This window comes from Lepisosteus oculatus, chromosome 4 (genome assembly GCF_040954835.1).
Source record: "Lepisosteus oculatus isolate fLepOcu1 chromosome 4, fLepOcu1.hap2, whole genome shotgun sequence".
Classification (NCBI taxonomy): Eukaryota; Metazoa; Chordata; class Actinopteri; order Semionotiformes; family Lepisosteidae; genus Lepisosteus; species Lepisosteus oculatus.
The window spans coordinates 31539908-31562343 of NC_090699.1; the positions used below are offsets into that span (position 1 = coordinate 31539908).

The following is a 22436-nucleotide window of genomic DNA, read 5'->3' on the forward strand; positions in this document are numbered from 1 at the left end:
AAGGTCATACATTTATTATCTGAAAAAACTAAACCCGTATTCCCTTGCTTTTATGTGTAGCTATGTTTCCTCTACCTTTTTAAATCAGAATCAGAAATTCCAGGTGAGACAACTATAAACTAATAAAAAAACAATGTTTCTGTTACAAAATGTTTAACACATTTCTACATCCGTTTGTGTGGGTTGCTACAGTAAATGTGTATTATACTTACAAACAAAATGACTAGCATTTTTTGAGGAAAGTCCAATACAAAGGATGCAATATTGAATGAAGAAGGGTATTAATTAATGTATAAATATGAAAAAGCTTTATATTTCCATCCTCAATTATAGTTAAAAACAAGACAAAAACATTTTAACAGATGTTCTAAGTGTAATACTTTCATGTCAGTGAACAGTATGCAGAAGAGAAAATATACAGATAGCTTTTTATGTACATATCCAAAGTTTCATATGGATACGGGATTCAGAACTGCAGTGGACAAAGTAGGCTAGAGAAAAAAAGTTAAAAAATGTTTGATTCCTGAAGTACAGATGCTTAAACTTAATACAGCTCTCAAAAAAGCTAATATAAACACCAAACATGTCGATTTAATTAAATTAATTCATCCATAATATTTACGTTTGAAGTTAAAAATGTACACAAATAGTTATACACAATTGAAGACATATAGATATGTTACTGGATATGAAACACTAGTAATGCATAAATTCTGATCTCAAGAAAATAAAAATGATGGAACAAATCAATTGTACACAGCTAAGCAGCCCAGCAATAAATACAGTACAGTAATTTGCATACTATTTATACAATTGAAAATCCTGTGAATCTATTATGCAAATTAAGGTTTTTCATGTTTATTGTGTTCTGTCTGATAATGTTACCTACAACAATTCATTTGTGCTAATTCAGGAAAAATAATGTGCTACAATGTAAAATTAAAAACAAATACAGATTAATTAAACATGAAATGCACACATATGAATTTATAGTCTACTATACTGATGTATGGTGTATTTTGTTATCCTAAACATTACAATTTGACTAAATGTTTTTGAATAAAATATTGACTGTAAATCACATGTTAACAATTTATCACAAAATGCACCTCTCACATACAGCAGTTATTGTACAAAAAATGTTTTCTGGGGTGTCATTTTAACTCACCTTCCCTTGCTTGGATTAATTTTTCTATTGTTTTTTTTTTCTTTCCCCACTGCTTGCTCGCAAAAGTTTGGTTTGGGACAAGTTCTTAAGCATTTCATAGCTGTGTTGTGATGTTTCTACTGTGAGAAACGCTCTTATAAAGTACCCCAGTTAAGGCAGCCCTGTCTCTCTGCGTGTGGGGCAAGTTTTTTATCGGCTGTGTCACTGCTACCCCCTTGCCCCAGGCAGGCTAATGGGGAGACTGATACCTCAGGAAAACTGCAACACATCAAGCCTGTAAACAGCCCCTCCCTCTCCCATCAGTCACCTTGGCTTACTGGAAGGCAAAAGAGGAATTCCAATGGGCTGCTCCCTTGGTAGGTTACTGCTGGCAGCCTGCCATTCAGCGGAGCAGTCTCTGAAAGTGTGGAGCCTCACTGCAGAGGTCTCACTTTCCCCTCGTGCAAGAGAACACTCAGCACGCAGCGCAGGGGGATCATAGAATGAGAGAGGTAAACGTAAGACCTGAACTTGTTAGGTCAGACACCCCTGCAACGTGGACTGAAAGAGGAACGTACTGTAAGTGACAAATATTGCAGCCGGGGAGCTGGGATTGCTGTGAAACAGTGGTGGAGGTGGAGGGAATGATGGACGCTTATTGAGACCAGCTTCGCTTAGATGTCACTGCTGTTGAGTGCCAGTTTCTATGCTGTCACTGGTTCCAGCAAGTGGTGAAGCTGTGGACTGGGGCTACAAGAGGATTATATCAATGAACCAGAAGAGCAAGAGAACCCACATGGTGTTCAGCTGGCACAAACCCTTCACTATCCTTGCCCCATGGAGGAAAGGTACTGTATGCCACAAATTATTATTTACAATTTTGTGACTTCAGACTTAACACATAGGTTTGCAGTACCAGATACCAGCTGTCTTTACTAGCTGGGCTTCAATCACGTTATGGGCTTGTGCATGTGTGTGTGTTTTCAAGCTCCCAGAAAGACTAGACATTTCAAACAGGGTGTAATTTCTGTCTTTGATGTGCTGGCTGCAGTGAAAATGATAATGTTCAAGATGCATTTAAAGGTCAGAGTTGGCTTTGTGAAGGTTTGGGGGAAAGCTTTATATTTTACAAGAGAAACTCCCTTCAAGTCTAAAACAGTTTAGTGGCATCAAAAGTCTTTTTTGGGGTGAAGGGTGGGGGGGACTGCAATGTAGAGGCTTTCCTGTAAGTGTTGTGATTGTATATATATATTTTTTCCTTTAAGGAACCGTCTTATTAAATGAAAAACAGGCATTTTGTGCAATATTTATATACTGTAGTACCTCACAGCTTATGTTTATGCGAGATATTGGCTTTTGTAAAAATTGTAGTATTGATTTGTTTCTATTGCTGTTTATTCAACTCAATTCAACAGTTTACAAAATTATAAAAAGCAAAATATCATGTTAATTCCACAAAGCACAATGTAAGATCAGAAGAAAAATATTTTATATATACTGTATATGGACTTTTCCAGACTGCTAAGTGATAATACATGATTTATTATAATGGATGCTAGAAGGATATTTACTAAAATATCTTTTCTTTATAGCAAGACAATACAAGTAGCTTTTGATTCAAAACTAACTACAAATATCTTTGTGGATCTTTTTATTTTGATGTTTTAGTGCTCCAACATCCTAGCATGAACTAAGGTGAAAAGGCTTAGATTCTTTTGAAGACTGCATTGATCTTCCAATCAAAGTAAAATAAACCACAGCCATGAATGTGTCCTTCAGTACCAATTTTCCACACTCAAAAGACACACTTTGCACGAATTACATTGTATTGACTATTATCAGAATAAACAGTAAGGCTATGCATTATTTGACCAACTATTTTAAATAAGACTCATGCTGATTATATTTGAACTTTACAATAAATAACATAGAAATCTTTTAGTCGACTCAAGACTAGGAAGTGTCTTGCTCATTAAGTAGCAAGTGAGATGTACAGTATAAGAGGTCTAATGGAAGAAACTGCTGGTGACACAGTTCTCTTATTTTGGATCATTAATGGTTTTGAAACAGTTGTATTACACCTGTAAATGAATCTTTATATTAGATTACTCTCTTGCCACTTAATGTGACAAGGTTTCAAAAGGATAACATTTGTCATTAAGTAGATCATCTCAGGTTTTGCATGGAAATGTTGTCTCTATACCAAGCTGCTTTCTGCAGGATATGAGTCACTGTGCCAGGGTTAAAGTGAATCACAAAATTAATCCTTTTTCAATGTCAATGGGAATCTAAAACCGTATTTCCTTTAGGCAGTGAAAAAGATCAGAAAACTATCAGGAAAGTTTCCTGGTAGTTTCCTTAAGCTTCCCATATGAGGAACAATGTTTTGACTTAGAGGGTTCTCAGCATGTATTTTGGCTACAGACAAGAAAAATCCCAAATAAATTAACAAACCTACAATCTGTGCCTGGCTCCCGATTCATTTCATTACTGAGTTCAAAAGAACCTCTCTTTGTCATTTTCCATGCACAAGTAAGGCTAATTATGTCTATTTTTTCTGCATATGAGGATCACAATTGGCTGAACGGGTATATCCTTGGTGGTTGAATATGAAAAATATTCCTGTATTTAATTAAAGGTAATTGAAGTATTCAAGGAGTGCACCAAATTATATAAAAATAGGCAGTTTTCCACATTTTCTTATTTTATCTTAAAATGTGCTGTAGTACAGAAACATATAAATTATGTGGGTGGTGTAGTTGTTGCATGACACTGAAAGGTTGCTGCTTTCCAATTGAATGTAAAAGGTAAAGCTTGGCCTTGGCTTATAGGTATAAACCATGAGCAACCATGATTCAAAAACTAGTGTTTTTCAAGACGTAATGTTCACGAGATGTCTATAACACTACTAGCAGCATCTAAAAAAAGTCAGTTTGTACCAGAGCCATAGAAATACAGTACATGAGATCACAGATCATTCTGGTTTCTGTAGCATTAAATGGATAAAGAGCATATGATTTCCCCCTTGAATAAGACACTGTTTCCTCCCAAGGATTACCCCCCAGCGATGCTTATACTTATATATTTCTACAGTATGCTTATACAGCTGGATGGACCGCTGTCAGAGCAAAGTACTTCACTCGAGGTACAACACCAGTGTTTTGAGTGGGGACCTAAACCCACACCCTGTCAGACAAGAGCTCATGTGCTTACCTACTACACTTCACTACACAGCCCCCAGCAGTACAAAGAACAGCTTGAATCCTAAGAAATTAAAAGAAATCTGGCGTCATGTGTTAATGTTATGCAATATGTGTGTCACCAGATGTTTGAGGCATGTTTCTGTCCATTTTCTATTATTTGATGGTTCAAAAGAATGGCTGACAAATGCAATGCTACATACCGTACAGTACCTGATAATTAATCATCAAATACCTTGTTGTATACAGTACTACGGTGGTACTGAAAGGATGACTACAATTACAATGAACATTACTAGTCTTTAGGCAATGGTTTGTCCAACCCCATTTGAAGTTAGTTTTTTTTTTTTCATTTTACATCAGGGCAATTTAATTGGCTGGTAAGAAGCTACTGGATACTATGTTTTGAATAGGTTTAAAAAATGTAAAATGCTGCATGAGTCTCCTTTCCTGAGAGACCCAATCGCTGCAGTGATTCTTAACCAACACCTCATTCAGTGACTGCTGTTTCCTTAAACTGGCTTACCTAGTTAAACACCTTTGTTTTCATGTTGAATGCTCTTTTTAAACCATCATACCACTCCCCCCCTTCTTTAGTTGGTATGACTTGTGAGAAGTCTATTCTGTAAGACTATTTTCATCTTAGAAAATGAATATGTAACTGACAGGGGTGATGAAAAGTACAGTACAGATTATGGTATTTCTAGTCTGTTAGGCTCTAATTTACCATTAACATGATTTTCTGAATGATACTGCTGTTGTAAAAGTAAAGGCTTTGCACAAAAAATAAAAGAAGACAGTAATAGAAACTGAAGGCTGAGGAGCAAGCTCAAAATACAAGTTATTTTTATTTAGTTTTGCTATCCGAAGAAATGAAAAGTACTTATTCCAAAATAATATAATTATATAAGTGGTTGTGATTTTTATAAATGTACACATTGATGTAACTATTGATTTACTGAAGTAGACCATTCAGTCATACTGGCTTAGTTGCTTTCCAAGTGGGCAAGAGAATCACCCTTCCTCCTGGACAGGATGCTGGTTCATCATAGCAATGTGGGATCTCATTTATACAGCTGGGTGGACTTGAGCACTTGAGGTAAAATATCTCAGTTATGATGCCCCCATGATTTACTTAAGTAGACATTCTCAAATATTCTTTCTGGCTTAAAATAATTGTCTGGAGCACAACAGTAGAATTACACTGAGGTATTAGCCTACAGTAGGATCACAGGACAAATGCAGAATCTAGTACTACTATGATACTCATAATATGTGTGACCTGATTACTGTTTATCAGTTTCTCTGTCAATGATTTTCTCAGTTAAAGGCACTTTTTGCTCCATATGTACCAACTTTTTGCTCCATATGTTGCTCCAACAAAAATTTCTACCAATTGCTGGTGATCCATTCACAGGTATTGTTCAAAATAATTAGCATCTAGCATACCAAACTGAATTACCTCACCTGTACAGTCCTTAGTTGTCATATGAACTCAGATAGTTGAAAAGGTCTGTTTGACAGTAACAGTGGAACAGTGGAAAAAATGCTTAAGGTCAGAGTATTTTGCTTTGACAACATTAACAAAAGCTGAAGCTGTAAAGAAAGAAACTGTGAAGTGAAGTAAAGTGAAATTGTCTTAGAGCATCCATCTTTAAAATGTCCAGAAGCTATTTCACACCTCATCATGTGGAACATCTGCTCAGCATCATCTCTCCTGGAGGTAGGAGAGACAGGCTGCTGGTAGACTAGGAAATCATCTAGTCATTGACACAGACAGATTATAATCATATAAAAACGAGTGGGATTCTGTATAAATGTTTTCTTACATTATCTCATATGGAAGGTTTCTTTTATGTGGAATCACACATACAACTTAAGAAAAGTAGTCCTCCTTATACACATCCCGAATTAAGTCCTTTCTCTACTAATTAAGTCGTTTCACCCCTTAACTGTACTCACTGTTTTCTATCAATTAACCACTTCTCAGTCCAAACACATACATTAGCTTGCATGCCTACCACCTGAAATATTTGAACATGTCTTTCATCAGTGCATTTGTATACACACATGCTGTAGACACAACAACAAAAAGCCGTCTGGAGTTGGGGGATGTTAATCACTGAGTAAAAAAGACGGCATGTGCTGAACTCTAGACTGACATAATTACCCCCTACTTTCGTTTCTGCAGCTGGAGGAGTGTGGTGACTCAGCTAACCGAGAGAAGTTTTGACAAGGAGTCCATCATAACTTATAGCTGCTCTCCACATTCTGTATTTGTATCTGTCCTGCATATAACCAAATTGATAGCCTTTTTGTTTTAGTGTTCGCATGATGACTGACATGCTGGGCCAACTTAAATTAAACTCATAGTAAGTCTCTGGGGTAGATCTGGAATGGCTTAAGAAGGTAATACAACACATAATTATGACTGTAAGGGTCATTTTGACCTTCTATTGTTTAACAGTAAAGTGGATTTTCTCAGTGAATATTTACACTTAGTGTTGAGTGAGGTCTGGTGTACGCCTCAGAGCACTGTGTGCAAAAACCTTCGATAGACATACGTTTATGGAAAAAGAGTATTTCTTTGATTTACAAAAATGCTACAGGTTCAAATGGTATAGAATATGTACTGAGTGTCATTGTGAGTGAAATATTCTGTTGGACTTTTTTGTTAAAATCAGAAAATTTCTATAAGAATGATGTGCATTAGATGGTTAACATTCTTGTATCAGTTCAGACTTCCTTTCAGACAATCTAATTTTCTCAATGGGGTCTTCACAGTAAAGTGGCCCAGATAAGCTGTTGGCCACCCAAAGTGTTTGAAGGAGATGGTATTCTCACATGTTCTCCAGTCATAAAAGCACTCTTTAGACCTAGGGATATTTATGACCTCTCCACCTCTGACACTGGCTCCAATTCAATTAACATTTTTTCTTGAGGCAAATATAGACATTAAGCAACTGACGGCTTGTGCACCTTTTCACCACACAACATTAGCACTTTTGCTCTAATGCAAATATTGAAATACTGAAAATCCTACTAAAATATGGAAAATCCACTCAGGAAAGACTCACCATGTTATTTTGACATTGAATATAGAATTATATTATATACATATATATGTATACATATATACATTATATATATTATATACATATAGAACATTTTTTTAATTGTTGTTTAAAGCTGTTATCAAATGTTTGTCTGTTAAAGCAAAACAGTTTTAACTTACTGTAGATCTGTACTAGAGAATAACCAATGAAATACAATTACCTTAAGTACACTTACAGTTCCTATAGAACTCTTCCACCATGTATTTACGAGAAATCTGGATTAGTGAAATACGAGTACTAGATGCAGAATTCAATCTTATGGCACTCCTGGTCAGGAATCACTTTCTATGACTCATAAACTATTGGTTGGTAACTTTCCCTCGTCATTTAGATTGTGTCAGACTTCAATTTGACTACACTTTAATGACCTACTGTATAATCACCTGCTTTAAACCATATAATTGGAAAAAAAAGTACATAAAATTATCTAAAATGCTAAAAAGTTTCCAGACTGTGGTTTTAAACTATGAACAAACTCCGTTTATCTTCAGATTACAGTAGTGTTTTTTAAGGATATACACGATCTACATGTAAAGTATGGCAACATGGAAACAACAGTGGAAAAATGTTCACCATGCAGAATACAATGAAGGAAATATTTTTTTATTGTTCATCCTATCACAAGGATGGATAAACTGCTGTGTTTCCATTAGCTGTCATTGTAATCTACTTTTGAAGATGTCTTTGTCTTTTTATAGTGTAGCTTGATCTTTTAGAAAAGGAAGAGATGTTTAAATTCTCCATGAAAACATTCAGGAGTGTGTACATCATTAAATTATATCCATTCTGCGTCCATAATGCTTTCATTAATGTCTTCACTGTCTAACGTCTTTACTTAAAGTCCTTAATGGAAAGACTAGTAATTCTCACTAGTTAATTACATGAACATTCTGACTTTTTTCAAAATAAAATCTTAGTTATAATGTCACAATACTAAACAAGATGCCTGAGATTTGGTTTCTTTAAACATTTTTTTTTCAACAAGGCATTTGTGTGGAAATTAAAAAATTCAGAGAGGTAGCTAAGACCAAATCTGTGACAACTGGACAATAAAGCTGTTCTAAGCTCAGGATTACAGCCTACAATAAAGAAATCAATTTTAGTAAACACAGCTAATGTCGGGATTGTAGTACTGGTGTTACCAAGATACAGGCACATAGAAAAAAAAAAGATTATGTTATTAACAATGCTATTCAAGGAGGCATGGTGAAATGAAGGCACTGATAAAAACATTTAGAGTGAGATGATAATGCGCATCAATGAAACTTGAAAAGACATTAGCAGTTTTTACATGTTACTGATAGTGTTAACACCCACATGTGAAGTGAACATGGTAAGAGGATAATTAACTAAGTCTATTGAAGAAAGGCAGACTGACTTTAGGTCATTTTGAAAGATAAGTAGGGCTGAATAAGCTGTTTCATATCTGTTTTCTTACTTTATACTCAAATTTCCCAGTACACCTACTAAGGTGATTCACTATTAAGGAGGGAGAGAAGGGGGGTTAGAAGTGCGTGGTAAAATAGGTATTGTCTTTTTCTTCAAAGCTATAATAATGCTTCTCATATTAGTAAAAGCTGAACCGAGCAATGAATGGGAATTAAAAAGAAAGCTACTCATTCTTTCATCCTTACAGTTACACCATGAAAATATAATATTGTCTTCATTGACTTATTGTTTTTGTTGCCATTTTTTTGTCTTGACATAGAAATCTACTTGGTTTATTTTGTGAATGCGTTAATAACTGAGAAACAACTGAAATTTAAAGTCAATGTGGTTCAGGGTTACATTAGGAGGTATTCAAAGAATGTTGGTTTTCAGGAGTTAAAGTTGCTGTTTTGAAGGTGCTGCTGGACTGTTCCAGCACACATATGATTCCCTTTATTTAAAGCGAGGTTTGAGAAACCTTCAGTAGTTTTGTAGGGTGCACAATGTAGATGCACAGTATGTTGATCTAGTTTTTCCCAACTCACACCTGTAATATATTATATGATCTTTTATTTGGAGTCCTATTTTGACTCCAGAGAGAGCACATTTCTTACATACAGTACCAGCCTGGCATGAGGGTACAGCTGTGAGCTCTGCTGTTCCCTTTTGATCTTTGCACTTCTTCTGTAGTGGGAGCTGTTTTCTTGATAGTTAAAAGCAATTGCTAAAAATATTTTAAAATTCGAAGAGAACTGCATTAGCAGATTTAACATTTTAGGCACATTCTTCATGGTTCTAACCATTAAACATTATAACAAGACAGTACTGGCTGTGTATTTCAGATTGTGCAGACAGACAAAAAATAGTCTTCACCGCCCTTTTAAATATTTTAAGACAAGGCATGAAGATAAAACAGAATACACAGAAAATGTGCATGAGTGAAGAAAGTGAAGCTGAATTCAAGACACAGTCACAGTAATGTTGAGCCACAATTTGGGTGATGTTTTCAAAATCTGTGTCCTAGTAAAAGTTCTTAGTTCAAGAGTTGGAAGATGGTCTGAAAGACAATTAAATCTTACAAAGCAGGTGTGGAAAGTTGTTACTATTAGGGATTGATCGTTTCACCTCACCTGTCAAAAGATAACCCTGTAACCTCTTGTACTGCATGTGATTACTCCACAATGTGAGCCTGCTTTACTTCATAATTCTTACTAAAGAGTGGATCCCATTTGGGATTGTTAAGGTCTAATCGATTTACAAGCAGAACAGCAACTTTTGGGGTGAGTTAAGATTTCTTAGAAAAACAATAAGCTTTATCTTGTGCAAGAATGAACCTTTGGTCTTCAACATCTAAGTTTAATTCGTCATTCTGAGTGTTTCATTGATGACACAAGAGACACTACAAGGTGCAGCAAAACCACAGGAAAATCCTTTGAAAAAATACAGTAAGTACAAACCACACTCACAGGCGTGCTGCAGAAGATAAAAACATAATATTGCATATCTGTGACACTCTCTGCATTCACTTCACTTAGTACTACAGTTTTAATGATAAAGAATGATCTGTACCTGGTACAATATTCACATATACAAATTCATCACGTATTATTCACTGGAACACTATAGAGATTCTGGATTATCTTTGGTAATACAGATGGACTCAACACATGGACCCAGTTGTTTTCTAGTTACAGTACTTTTCCACATTTATTCAAGCTAGTTGAGAGGCAGTGTGATTGCAGCACTGTCAAAATCAGACATACTGTGGAGATCATTGTTTTCACTTGCAACAGTTTAACTTTCTGTAACTAGTAATAGTTAGATAATGGTAGGATAATGGTATTTCCAATCCCATTATCCCACATAATGGGATTGGAAATACAATACAATCCCAGCAAATTTTTTTTTTTCTCTTCTAATTGGTACTAGCTTGTTTTTAGAAGCAGCTAAGCAAACATGTAGATATAAATAATACAATTTATGCAACATACTGTATATCACTAACCTCGTTCATAAGCTACTGTACATTTGACCTCAGCAAATGTAATGTTTGCTTTGTAAGATACAGTGTTTCATAAACAAAGAGGGATAAATAAATGGCAGATCCCTATTCTTCATATTTTACTTTTTAATTTTAAGGTGAAGATGGTCAAAGAGTTATTGAAGTTCAGAAGACAGTAGAAATAATCATACTATCATGTACAGTATGTTTCCTGTACTGTACAGTATGTCAAGAAACAGGAAACATATTTGGACTTTCTTTGAATCCAGTGCGACATGACTATCGAAACAATTTACATTTAAACATTTACAGTACATTTTACCTTCAGATATTGGGAGTTTTGTAGGCAACAAACTTCACCAATTACTAGAAAAGCATATTTCATTGGCATATCTTTTGTGAATTACTTAAAACTTTGAAACTTTCAAGACTACAGAGTGTTGACAATTAGTTTGTCATGATGAAAATTGGAATATGGAATGTTATTTTTCTTCCACAATAAATATTCTAAAACTATAACAGTTTCTCTAGTCAAAGTTTCTACATCAGCTCTTTGTATGAAGTAAGAAAATACTAAATTCCCTGATGTTTTTTTTCCTCCTAAAACTATATCTCTGTGGGTGTCTTTTGGGGGGCTGCCTGTCCGCCGGGCCCCTGCTGTCCTGTGGAATTCTAGGCTGGAATTATCAGCAAATTCTTGGCAACTGGCAAAGCTTATCTCTTTTCCTTGGCTTTCTTAAGTAAAAATGTTCTTAAGAAAGTGATTTAACAAGTTGGAGTCATGAAAACCAAACCAGGTCACATAATGAATTGTTTCTGGGGTTCTGCATGACTATTGTCACATCTTACTATCCAATTGTGGTGATCTCTAGGGCTACTTATCTTAGCTGAATGTGTGTAGAAATTGTACTTTAGTGGTTCCATATTTTTTAATATGTTTCCTCTAACATCTCAAGAAAGAAACAGATTCAAGAAAGAAATGTGACATCTATCTTTGTTAATTATTAGGGCATTAACATTCTGAGCACCAAAATCCTAATTCACTTGGACAAGTGATACACTGTAATAACAAATAGGCCAACAACACTGCATATAAATATTGATTAGTCTTTTCTCCAGTGAGGCAAAAAATAATATTTTTAAATAAATGGATCAGTTTTGTTTTTTTGCCAGTAAGAACAGAAAAATAGAATACCAAAAATGAAGCCTGGGAAATATTGTTTTACAGTACATGTTGTGTCACAGCTTCATCAGATATCTATTTTTTATACACTATAGAAAATTACAATGTAAAGTTTCCTTTAGCTCTCCCAAAAAATTAATATATCAACTAGTCACCATTTTTCTTGTACGTATTATCAAGAAAGCCACCGTACTGCCAGCAAAATAAGACCTTAATATTAAAACAAAGGAGAAACTGCTATATTACAAGATACATTACTACCTGATTTTTCAGCAGGAGGTAGTGGGCAGTGTGTATAACAATGAAGTCCATGAAAAAACACATTCCAATTGCTGGAAGAAGGAAATGACAAATTCCTTACTGAACACAGGACTTAAAGAGATTAAAATGCAATCATTGTTTTTACACAGCTATTACCAAATTGTAAAATGGTTATCAAAATGGAATTTCCTACGGGACTAAAAGGTTTTCTTTCTTTCTGAAACAAAAAAACAACAACGTACAGTACAGTAAAACAAATTCCTGTGTAACATTCTATTTTCATGAATGTTGTGCAGAACAGTTGTGCTTTGTCTTTAAATTAGATATTGTTTTTAAATGAGTGGAAACAATTGTAATGCAAATTTATACTATATATACATTTTGGAAAAAACATTCTTAACCCCACTCGAAACATTTTCAAAATGGAGTAATCATTTCCACAACAGACATGATAAAATCTGACATAATTGTGATTTTTAGCATATTAAGGTGCAGCTTCAAAGTGAAAGCACTTTATAATTTTTCAGTATTTAGGAAATGCTTTGATTTACACTTATTTATACTCAGAATATCAAATTCCTCACAACGGGAAAGAGCAGGTGGTACATATCAATATTGCCCAAATTGTTATTAGACAAAGATCAATGCCAGTCTGTCAGTTTTTTTAAATGTATGTAACATGTTCAGCATTTTTGCACCAGTGGGTTAGGAATAAAGCTTGTTTATCTGTATTTTTCACTTCAAGGAACAAATTAAAAAAAACATGCTTGTAAGTGTTAACTTAATGAACATGATATACTAAATTTAAATGTAATGTTACTTCAAGCATCTTGCATCACGATTTTCCTCTAAAAAGAAGCAATGATAATGGCAGGTTTACAGAGGGCTATCAATATAATCCCATAGTAAATGAAAGAGACCTTTGTAAAGAACCAGAAGATATTACATTATTTCGGACATAATTAATATTTTATGAATAAACATATTTGGTTATCTGAAGATGAGCAATTATAGGTCTGTGGTCTTCAGCTCATAGCAGGTTTCCTGGTGGAGTCCGCTGATGAGAACTCAGGGAATGGCTGTGAGGCGGGCAATCATTGCTCATTCTCATGTGCTTTCAATCATCTTGTGTGGGGAGTGTAGCAACAGCGCAAACCTGAATTTGATCAAAAAACAGCTTTGGAAAGTAATTAAAATGCTACAACTATTGTAACAGAAAGAAAAATAAGCCATTGAAGCTTTTATGTTAGCAGGCCATCACATTTCAGAATAAAATGGACAAAAAACATTACACAATCGCAGATGCAGAGGAAAAGCTCTGGAAATGAATAAAAGGTTGTGAGCCAAAAATAAAATATGTTTATGCTTTTTCTTCCCATAGGGAAGGGGGAAATGGCAATGGAGAATGAAGTAGTGCTAACGAAGATGAAGATCTTCAACAACTTTCAGGGAAAGTTTGTGAATATTGGAAATTCACCCCCTAAGGACGCTGTGTCAGAGAAAGATGTGCAAGAGCCACAGGACCCTTTGGTCAGCAGTGAGGTCGCCCTAGTGCTAGAAGAACCTCAGCCCAAAACAGAGTACTTGTCTGTGCTTTCTGATCTCAGTGCTGAGGACCTCAAACTGTCCAAACTGTTCAAGTTTGAATCTGAGGACTCTGGGGTGGAGCTCCCTAGTGGGGCACATTCCCCCTCCACTCCAACGGGGTCTGAACAGAGCTTTGTGGTTCACAGCCGGGGGTCTTCCTGTGACTCTGGGATTCTCAACACTTTGGACTCTTCTTCAGACCCCCTTCTGCTACTCAGCCAGTGCCCAGAAACAGAGGAGGCAGAAACCACTATCCAGGAGACACCTGAAGAACTGGATTTGATGGAATCCAGAACTGAGCCTATCACTGAAAGCGACACAATAGACTTTAGCCAATTGAAAGAAAGCAATGAGGCAGATGAAAAGCAGACCAAAAACTTGGAAAATATTTCAGAGGAAGAAGAAGTGAATTCTGCACTGGAGATTGCAGCAGAGGCCTCTGTTGCAGGTGCCATGCCAAGGGGTGTCTCCACAAAAGCTTATGATGACATGACTGAAGTAGAGCTTGAAGAACAGCCATTGCAGAAATATCCCACGAGTGACAGCCTGGATGAATACATGGATGAATGCTGCAGGCTGAGTGAGGTACTCAGCCTTTTATTTGCTTTTTAAAGTGCCCAATTACTTTTCCTCCCTAATATACACCACCTTGGATAGTCTGTTAAGATTCACATAAGTGAAGGTTCACAATGCATATACTGTACCATATTACCACCACATTGCAACATAGCAATATTGATTAAGGTTATCAATAAAGGGATCATTTGTATTTTTATGAATTGATATACAATCATAAGAAATAAAAGCAGCACTTGAAAGGGTACCCAACAAGCCCTTTAGCAATATATTTTAGTTCTTAGTAAAATAGTTGATTAAATTACTAAATTAGTAAAATAGTTGTAAAATGAGGGTTATCACATGTGCTACCAATAAAATGGATTTGAAAAAGAATATTGAGTTATTGGTCAGCAGGAAGAGTTAGCATATCTCAATATGATCTCAGGTGACACCAAGCAGTAGTGCAGGTGAATAAACGATGTACCCCATCATTTCATAAAATTACATCCATCATGCTCTGAGGGCTGTGGCAAGTTCTGTCATTGTTCCAGAGGGACTTTGTCCGTGCATGACAAAATAATCACAGTTCCATTGAGACTGGTTTTGATGGAAGTTTTGCAAAAATAAAAACTCATTCCTTCTGCATGACATCTTCACAAAGCCAATACTTCATTACAGGGAAATCATTATTGTATGGTGTACACCATAAAGGTGTCACTCAGCTTTATGGCAGAGTTAAAAGGGACTGCTGTAACACCTTCAGGTATGACACCCGAAGAAGGCTCCACGGCCAAAATGTTGTGTCCCTTTTCATTTCAGCATGGAATTAACCCGTACTTGTTCCCCTGCAGCCTACGCATGCTGAAGCAAGCTACTTACTTGAACTTCCATACTGTATTTCCGTAGTGTATTTTTTATGTCCTCCACAAATGATATCTTAGGAAATGTTTACTGGATCCTCATTTTGCATGGAAAGCTCACACAGTAACCTTGCATTCTGAGTGCCCTGAGGTATTATGGATTTTTTTCACACAAAAAGGTTGGAAAGCACTCCTCAGTACCAGAGCCAGAATTTCATATTTTCCTAACAGTCACATTTCGATTGGCTCATATGGAAGGTACATGGCAAACACTATCCATTCATATAAATGGCCTTCATGAATGCAGCATGGGACCTGTGATAATTGTATGGCAATAACAGAAATGAGTTTGGTTACCAAAAAAGCGAAATCTTAAATTTGAAATAAACCCTTGAGAAAAGGCTTAGGTGCTGTTCTTTAAACCCAAACCCGTATGTGAAGGTGGGACGGGGAGGTTTCTTTCCATGCATTTGCTTGTCTAGCAGCACCTGTTCATCTGCACAGGGTGATTTCCCAGATGGCATCAGAGATTGCGGTCAGAGCTGAGCACCTTGCGGCAGCCTTTCACTTTACTCTGCATCGCCAGCCTGAGAGGCCTGACTATTTGGCTTCAGCAAAACAGGTGTAAAATTGCTTGAATTACTCACATATTTACTGAGATAAAGGCCCTTTTATAGCCTTGCTGTATAGGGCTGAAGACCAACATCATTTCAGGGCCCCTCTGTATTTCTCTATAGCCACATTAGCGTGCAGTGCTGACAGCAGGCCGGGCGGTAAACTCAAGCTTTATCATCACTTGTCACTGGAGCTAATAAGATAATTCCTTGTGGAACAAAATGGAGCTCTGTAGTCCAGGAAAGGAAGAGTCACATGGTTTTTCTTCAAACATGGTCAGTTCAAAGACTTTGTCTGATCTGATAAGTTTCCATGTTATGAAATGAGTAGGAGTGACACACAGATGCAGACTTCTAAAATCAGAAAACCCCTCTGAGCCAGCTGCCCTTACACTAAATATGATTAAATGAAAAAAAGCCCCCCAAAAGAAAAATACACAAACAACCGTAAAACACTGATTGAATACTGTTTACTTTGATAGAATACTGTTTACTTTGGTCTTCACTGACCATCATCCAGCAGATTTCATTGTCTTGTGTTTTATTGGTCTAAAAATACATACCTGCATGACTTATTAATTAAAAACACAGCTGGATTAAAATAGACCCTATGAATCTCAAGGATTGAACAACCTTGGTTTAGATTAATAGAAGACAATTGAAAAGTCTTAATTCTTATATATTGTAGCTTCCCTGCAGTATCCATATTTTCAAAGCTTGGTTCAAAACACCATTAATTTCAAGGCCTACAGTACACTCTAAGTTTTTTTTTACTATTTAACACCCTTAAAGAAGGGTTTTACTTATTAACATCCTTGGCATAACATCAGTACTGTATAACTGTCAGCATAAAGTAGTCACCTCTACTGGGATACTATTGATATTGGATGTAAATCCATTCTATACATTCTGATGTGCTCCTTTCTTCCCACAGCTTCATCATGTGGTGTGCAATTCTGAAAGCAGAATTGGGTAGTTTGTATATTGACATATGTAATTTTCACGTTGTTTTAATACAGTATCCCTGTTACTTCAGACCTGATAAGGCATGCACATATGCAATTTATCAATGAGAGATAGGAAAACAGGTTGATGTTGCCTCCAGAGCACATATAGTTTTTGCACTGAAATGAGCTGTTGAATGAGTTGTTGAATCGAGTGGATTTGACTCAGGCATGCAGCACTGAATGTAAGCACAGAGTAAACTCAAAGCACCTTCCCATATCTTAGTGCACGCCCACCACATCTGGTTCTTCATTCCTCTGGAATATTGTCATGTTGAGGAAACTATTTCTGAGGCACAGACAAAGGAAAAATCTATTAAAGAATGGGAGAGGTTTTCCATAACCTTTTCACTCCTTGGAAAGGGGCAGGCACCATCCCAGAATTATTTGTAAGCAATCTATCGGATACCGTTCACTTACTGAAACAGCATTTTAAAAATCTTTCCTCAGAGACATTTTTCATGTCTTACGTAGCAAAATAAGCCATCAGTATTAAAGAAAAACACACTCATGACCCCTGTGGTAATATTATCTGAGTTGTAAATTAAAGTTTTAATCTCCAAACAAGTTCAATTCAATCCTTCATAGCATGAAAGCTTCCGTTCTTTTTATTCCATCAGTGCTCTCAGTTACTTGTTTGATTAGTTGGAACATACTTCTTCTCCCATTGGTTCAGTGGATTTCTTGAGAATAAACCCTGAAACATGAACCAGAGACAGATGTGCATTTAAAACTGAAAACAGGAAGCACTTGTTACCCAAAGGGTGGCCGGTGGGAGTGTGAAACAAGCTACCCAGCCATTTTGTCGAAGCTGATATCCACTTCTTTCCAAGATACGACTGAATGAGATCCTTGCATCTGTTGGCTACTAACTACCAAATGGGCTGAATGGCCTCCTCTTGTCTGTAACTTATCTTACGTTCTTAAGATTTCTTACAGTAATATTAATGCTTAATATTAATTGGATGTAAGGACAGAGTTGACAATTGCTGCTGTAAGCTCATAGGAATGTCTACATGTACAGTATAAGCAAATTTTGAAATTTAAATAAGGCAGAGCTGTGTACAGTATGTTTTCCTCACAAAACTTTGAGAGTAATTGGAGAGGGGTTGGAAATGTGGAAGAAGGGAAGAGTGTTTCTAGACTCCTTTTCTTCGCTCAGATTGTTGGGGGATCAACAGAGGGCTCTGATAAGATCAGTCTGCTCTCACATCACATCCAGGAAACTGTCATTGCCGTCTAATATCTACCAATTGAACATTCTCACGCTTCACGCCTATGTGCTTCACCCCTCAAGAATTTGCCTTGGATCTAAATAAACCTCCCATAAATTCTCACTGCCTCACATTTGCTTTACAAAGAAGGTATGCGATTCCTATCCTCTGAGTGATTAATAATGTCAGCAGACTGATACTTTCCAGAAAAGACAGATTTTCTGAAAATATGTAGTATAGTAATGTCAGCAGACTGATAATTTCCAGAAAAAGGTACCCCCATAACAGTCAAATCTGAATTTTATAAACATTCACAGATGAAATTCTGCAGGCTAGGTGTTCAAACACTTTTGCGACTGTGTGAAGAATAGGAATGATCCTAGTGTCTCTAAAGAAAATAATAGTGAGATCAGATACCCAGAAGCAGAATGAATAGTATTCCTTGAATCATAACGAATACAACTTTAGTTTATTAAGTAATAAAGTGTGTGCGTATTGCAATACATGACATTCAATTGTACCAAAGGTATTGGGTATGGCATTCAATGGATTTGGAACATATATTTCAAATCCTATTTCAAAAGGTAATGTGTGTACACCAACAAGATTCAGGATTCTTGGTTGCCTTGATCATCCAAGGCTTGTAAATGTGAAGGTGAGACATCTAATTAGTTAGAATGTGTGTTGAAGTCACCTCGACTGGTATAGACATCTTACATATTTTTTCTGGAATCCAGTTCACTCAAGAATTTGTTACCATTACAGTAGTTCTCACCTTGCAGGTTTTGTGAGGAATAAATCTAAGACGGAAAAGGGAGTGAGAAGGAAAAGAAGAGGATTGTTGTTGCAATTATAATTAATCTTGTTCAGACCATACAGTATGGTATTTAACCTGTGTGACCAAATGACACTACTGTATATTTAAAAGGAAATGCGTAATGTTGTTCCATATTCGTTTTAGACATTCCATCATGGTATCACTCCTATTGTTTAGGGCTCATTTCCACTAGCTGGTCCCCCAGACTGGAACAACAGGCAGTCACACAGTACCCGTGACACGGAAAAGGGCTCTGGGAAACCCAACCTGAGATCACTTCCAGCTTTTGTTTGGAACTCTTTGGAATGTGGTGATTGTGTAAATATTTGCTCAAAATTTCCTCTTTATTTCCTAAATAAGAACATCTGCGTGTTTCAAATCTGCACTGCCATGCACACTTCAATAAATAATGAAAAACAAAGCCCTTCATTTCTGAGCCATAGCAGGGAACTAGCCCAGTCAAAATACAAAGAATCCTTTAAGACAGTATTTGTTTTTATTATTTACCTCCTCATTGTACTATAATTTGAAATGGCTAATTGTCCTTCAACTCTGCTTTTTTCTACTCCAACCTGGCATGCATACTGTAGATTGATAAAAGAACAACAAATGCATTTTGTAATATGTTATTATAAAACAGCATTATTTTTCACACTGCTTCCACTGCTCCAGAAACTGTACCAAGCTAATTAAAATAAATTAATAAAACTTCAATTGATTGCAGAAAATATCACTTTCTCCAAAAATATTGGATATTGCAATGTAGTTTCGTGTTTCGGTCTTACCTGCCACATAAGTGATAGATGGATCTGGTCAAACTTTGACTCTGATGGCTGTGCATTGAGACCCTCTATAGCTAATGTCTTTATCTTTCCGAAGGGGAAGGGTCTTTATGGGTTCAGTGATAAGAGTGCTGGAAGGAAAGGAAAGGAAAGAAAAAGGTTAGGTGTGACTCCACATTTCAAAATAATTGGATTTGGAGGGTGGAATACCCAGTAAATATGTTTGCAACCTTCAGTTGCAATTAACCTTGGTCGTCTAATATGACCAAGATATGGAAGCTTTCTTCAGGTACAGCAGAAAGAGCTCAGTAATTACCCAGGATACTGGGTGGTAGTAAAGCATGATTGGACCTTCTGTAATCAGTAGCTACTGTAAAAGAACCAACCAATCAGATGTTAATGATTTTCGATCCCTGCTCAGGTCTTGCTGGTTAAATGGATAAAGATATGCTGTAGTATCTGATTTCTACCTTCATTACTGATATGGAAACAAGTCATTCATTAAAGTGGTATACTGTAAGTCTACCATCACACAAAGAAGTGAAAGGTACACTCTGGCGGTGGAGTCAGAAATATTCATATGTAGTCACAAAAAAGAGGCTTTGAATTATTTCTGTACTTACTTTCCTTCCTTTTTAAAAAATAATCTAAATGAGGACTCTTGAGAACTCTTTCATTACTTGAAAGATGGCTTGCTGTAGTGGCTGAAACATATTGAATCTTTCTCAAAACTCTGCATATAAAGTTTCACTCAAGAGTTATTAAAGTCACGCGTTAATGTGCCAGACTAGTATTTACTTTTTTTTTTTTTCAAGGATACAAGCAACTACAAATTAAAACCTACCTGTATGTAAGAGTAATGTTGAATTTATGTTCTTTGAAACAAAAGGTTTGATTGGGTTTCAAGATACCTTGTATTATTAAAAAATAATGAAATTGCCAGAACACACTAAACATACTACAACAGAATGTAAGCTTATACTGTATGCAAGCTTAAAGAGATATAAAATGCCATAAAACAAACAAAACAATTCTAGAAAAGAGGGTTCCATGGCTCTTGTATTCACACTGTAAACCCTGAGCACAACCTGTGGTGACTACAGTAAAAAGAATATGGCTCACTAAAAACTGAAATGAAACTTGAAAATAGACTTATTAAAATGTAATTGGAATTGTTGTTCTTCTCATTTGAATTTATTTATGTTTTGTTTCAAACTTTGTAACAGCCAAACCTTAGCAAGGGTGTATTCTGAATTGTGTAGAAAGCGGTACAGTACATCAGTGTAATGTTCTTGAGGGTGTTTGTGTTTTCAGGTGAATCAGGGGAAGACAAATCCCCTTGGCTCAGGTCTGGGATACCTGGAGCACATCTGCCAGCTCATCGAGAAGATCGGGCAGCTCCAGGAGCACAATCTCAAGCTCCAGAGGCAAATCTGCAGCCTGCAGAAGGAAAGCCGCACAAAACAATCGAAGGAGGTGAGAAAACAAAGACACTAACCTTGTACCGTGAAGGTACATTTCAAGGATAAAAGTTCACTAAATATGAACCCACTACAATTATCATGCAATGCTGTGTACCTCAATGAACAATTTACAGTTACAGCCTTTCTGAAAACAACAAATATATGCCATTTACTTTCATTTATGAATATAAATATACTGTACTATGTTTATTTTCTCCTTTGTTGCTAAATGTGGAAAAGATCTTTTCAATAACACCACATTGCAGTCTGTAATCTCTGACATTACATTTAGGATTACAGTATATCCTTTTTCATCTTGATAAAGATCTTACTGATTTATTACACTGAGCACAGGATAAAAGACACTGTGGATTCTGGATAAAGGCAACAAGAAAAAAATACCAATTTTAAAGACCTTTAAATAAACTTTAAAGACCTGTACAGTATGTCAATATCATTGGCTTTGGCTTTTAAATAATCTTTTTTTGGTCTGTGAAAGGCTTTCTAAAAAATTTTAGTTGTTTCACAATATGTCAGTTAACAAAAGAGGGGCTATGGGTTTGCTCAGCTCGATATTTATTGTCAAAACAGTAAGAAATACTCAGGTTTGAATGTTTTATGCCAAATATAAGAAACAAAATGTTATTCCTGTGTCTCCTAAGATATACTTACTTTTACTGTTACATGTTTTTGACTCTGGTACACTTCAAAATGAAAGATTAGAATTGGAAAGATTTAGGTGAAAACCTAATGTCATGTTGAAAGAGAGAACATGTTAAACAGAGACAGCCATAGAATCTGTGTAGCTGAGGTCATGCTCCAGACATGGACCTCTTCTGGCTCCGGGATCTTCTGCATTATCCCAGCTTCACATTGATTACCTGGAAAAGTATTTCCTGCATCTCGAAAGGCCATTTGAGAGAAAAGTGAAAAACCACAGGCTGACAAACTGCTTTTGGTCAAGAGTAATCGCTGCCTCTGGGGCTCTCCCAGAAAAGGTGCTGGCAATGCACCAGAGCACAACTGGCCAAGTGCTGCCAGGGGTAGGGTTGGATTAGTCAGCATTGTTCCTCTTGGTGACACAGCGACTTCTGTATCATCCCGGGCCTTGCACATTAGCTGTGCTGTTGATGAGGGAAGCTCCTCTCCGCTGATTCTCCAGTAGGGGACTGCATAGTCTGTGAAGTGTCAAAAGATGAG

General features: G+C 36.3%; 2 protein-coding genes and 1 long non-coding RNA gene across 4 annotated transcripts in view; 1 reads left to right on the forward strand and 2 right to left on the reverse strand.

The window, feature by feature from the left end:
* Window positions 1-1412, reverse strand: part of hells (helicase, lymphoid specific) — a 35892-nt gene extending 34480 nt beyond the window's left edge. The window contains exon 1 of the mRNA XM_069189072.1: window positions 1169-1412. Coding sequence (XP_069045173.1) covers window positions 1169-1266 — 98 coding nt within the window. The 5' untranslated portion in view covers window positions 1267-1412. The remainder of the gene's footprint in view (window positions 1-1168) is intronic.
* A 118-nt stretch (window positions 1413-1530) lies between these two features.
* The window catches only part of LOC107077352 (uncharacterized), a 28245-nt gene continuing 7339 nt past the window's right edge, over window positions 1531-22436 (forward strand). The window contains exons 1-3 of the mRNA XM_069189077.1: window positions 1531-1995; window positions 13719-14509; window positions 21088-21249. Coding sequence (XP_069045178.1) covers window positions 1854-1995; window positions 13719-14509; window positions 21088-21249 — 1095 coding nt within the window. The 5' untranslated portion in view covers window positions 1531-1853. The remainder of the gene's footprint in view (window positions 1996-13718; window positions 14510-21087; window positions 21250-22436) is intronic.
* Window positions 17498-21222, reverse strand: LOC107077353 (uncharacterized). Of its 2 annotated transcripts, none has more exons than XR_011189440.1 (3): window positions 21133-21222; window positions 19777-19904; window positions 17498-17657 (listed from the first exon to the last, which is right to left on the reverse strand). It is a non-coding gene; the product is annotated as an uncharacterized lncRNA (long non-coding RNA). The 2 variants fall into 2 exon arrangements; XR_001478396.2 differs by lacking the exon at window positions 17498-17657 and adding an exon at window positions 19277-19575.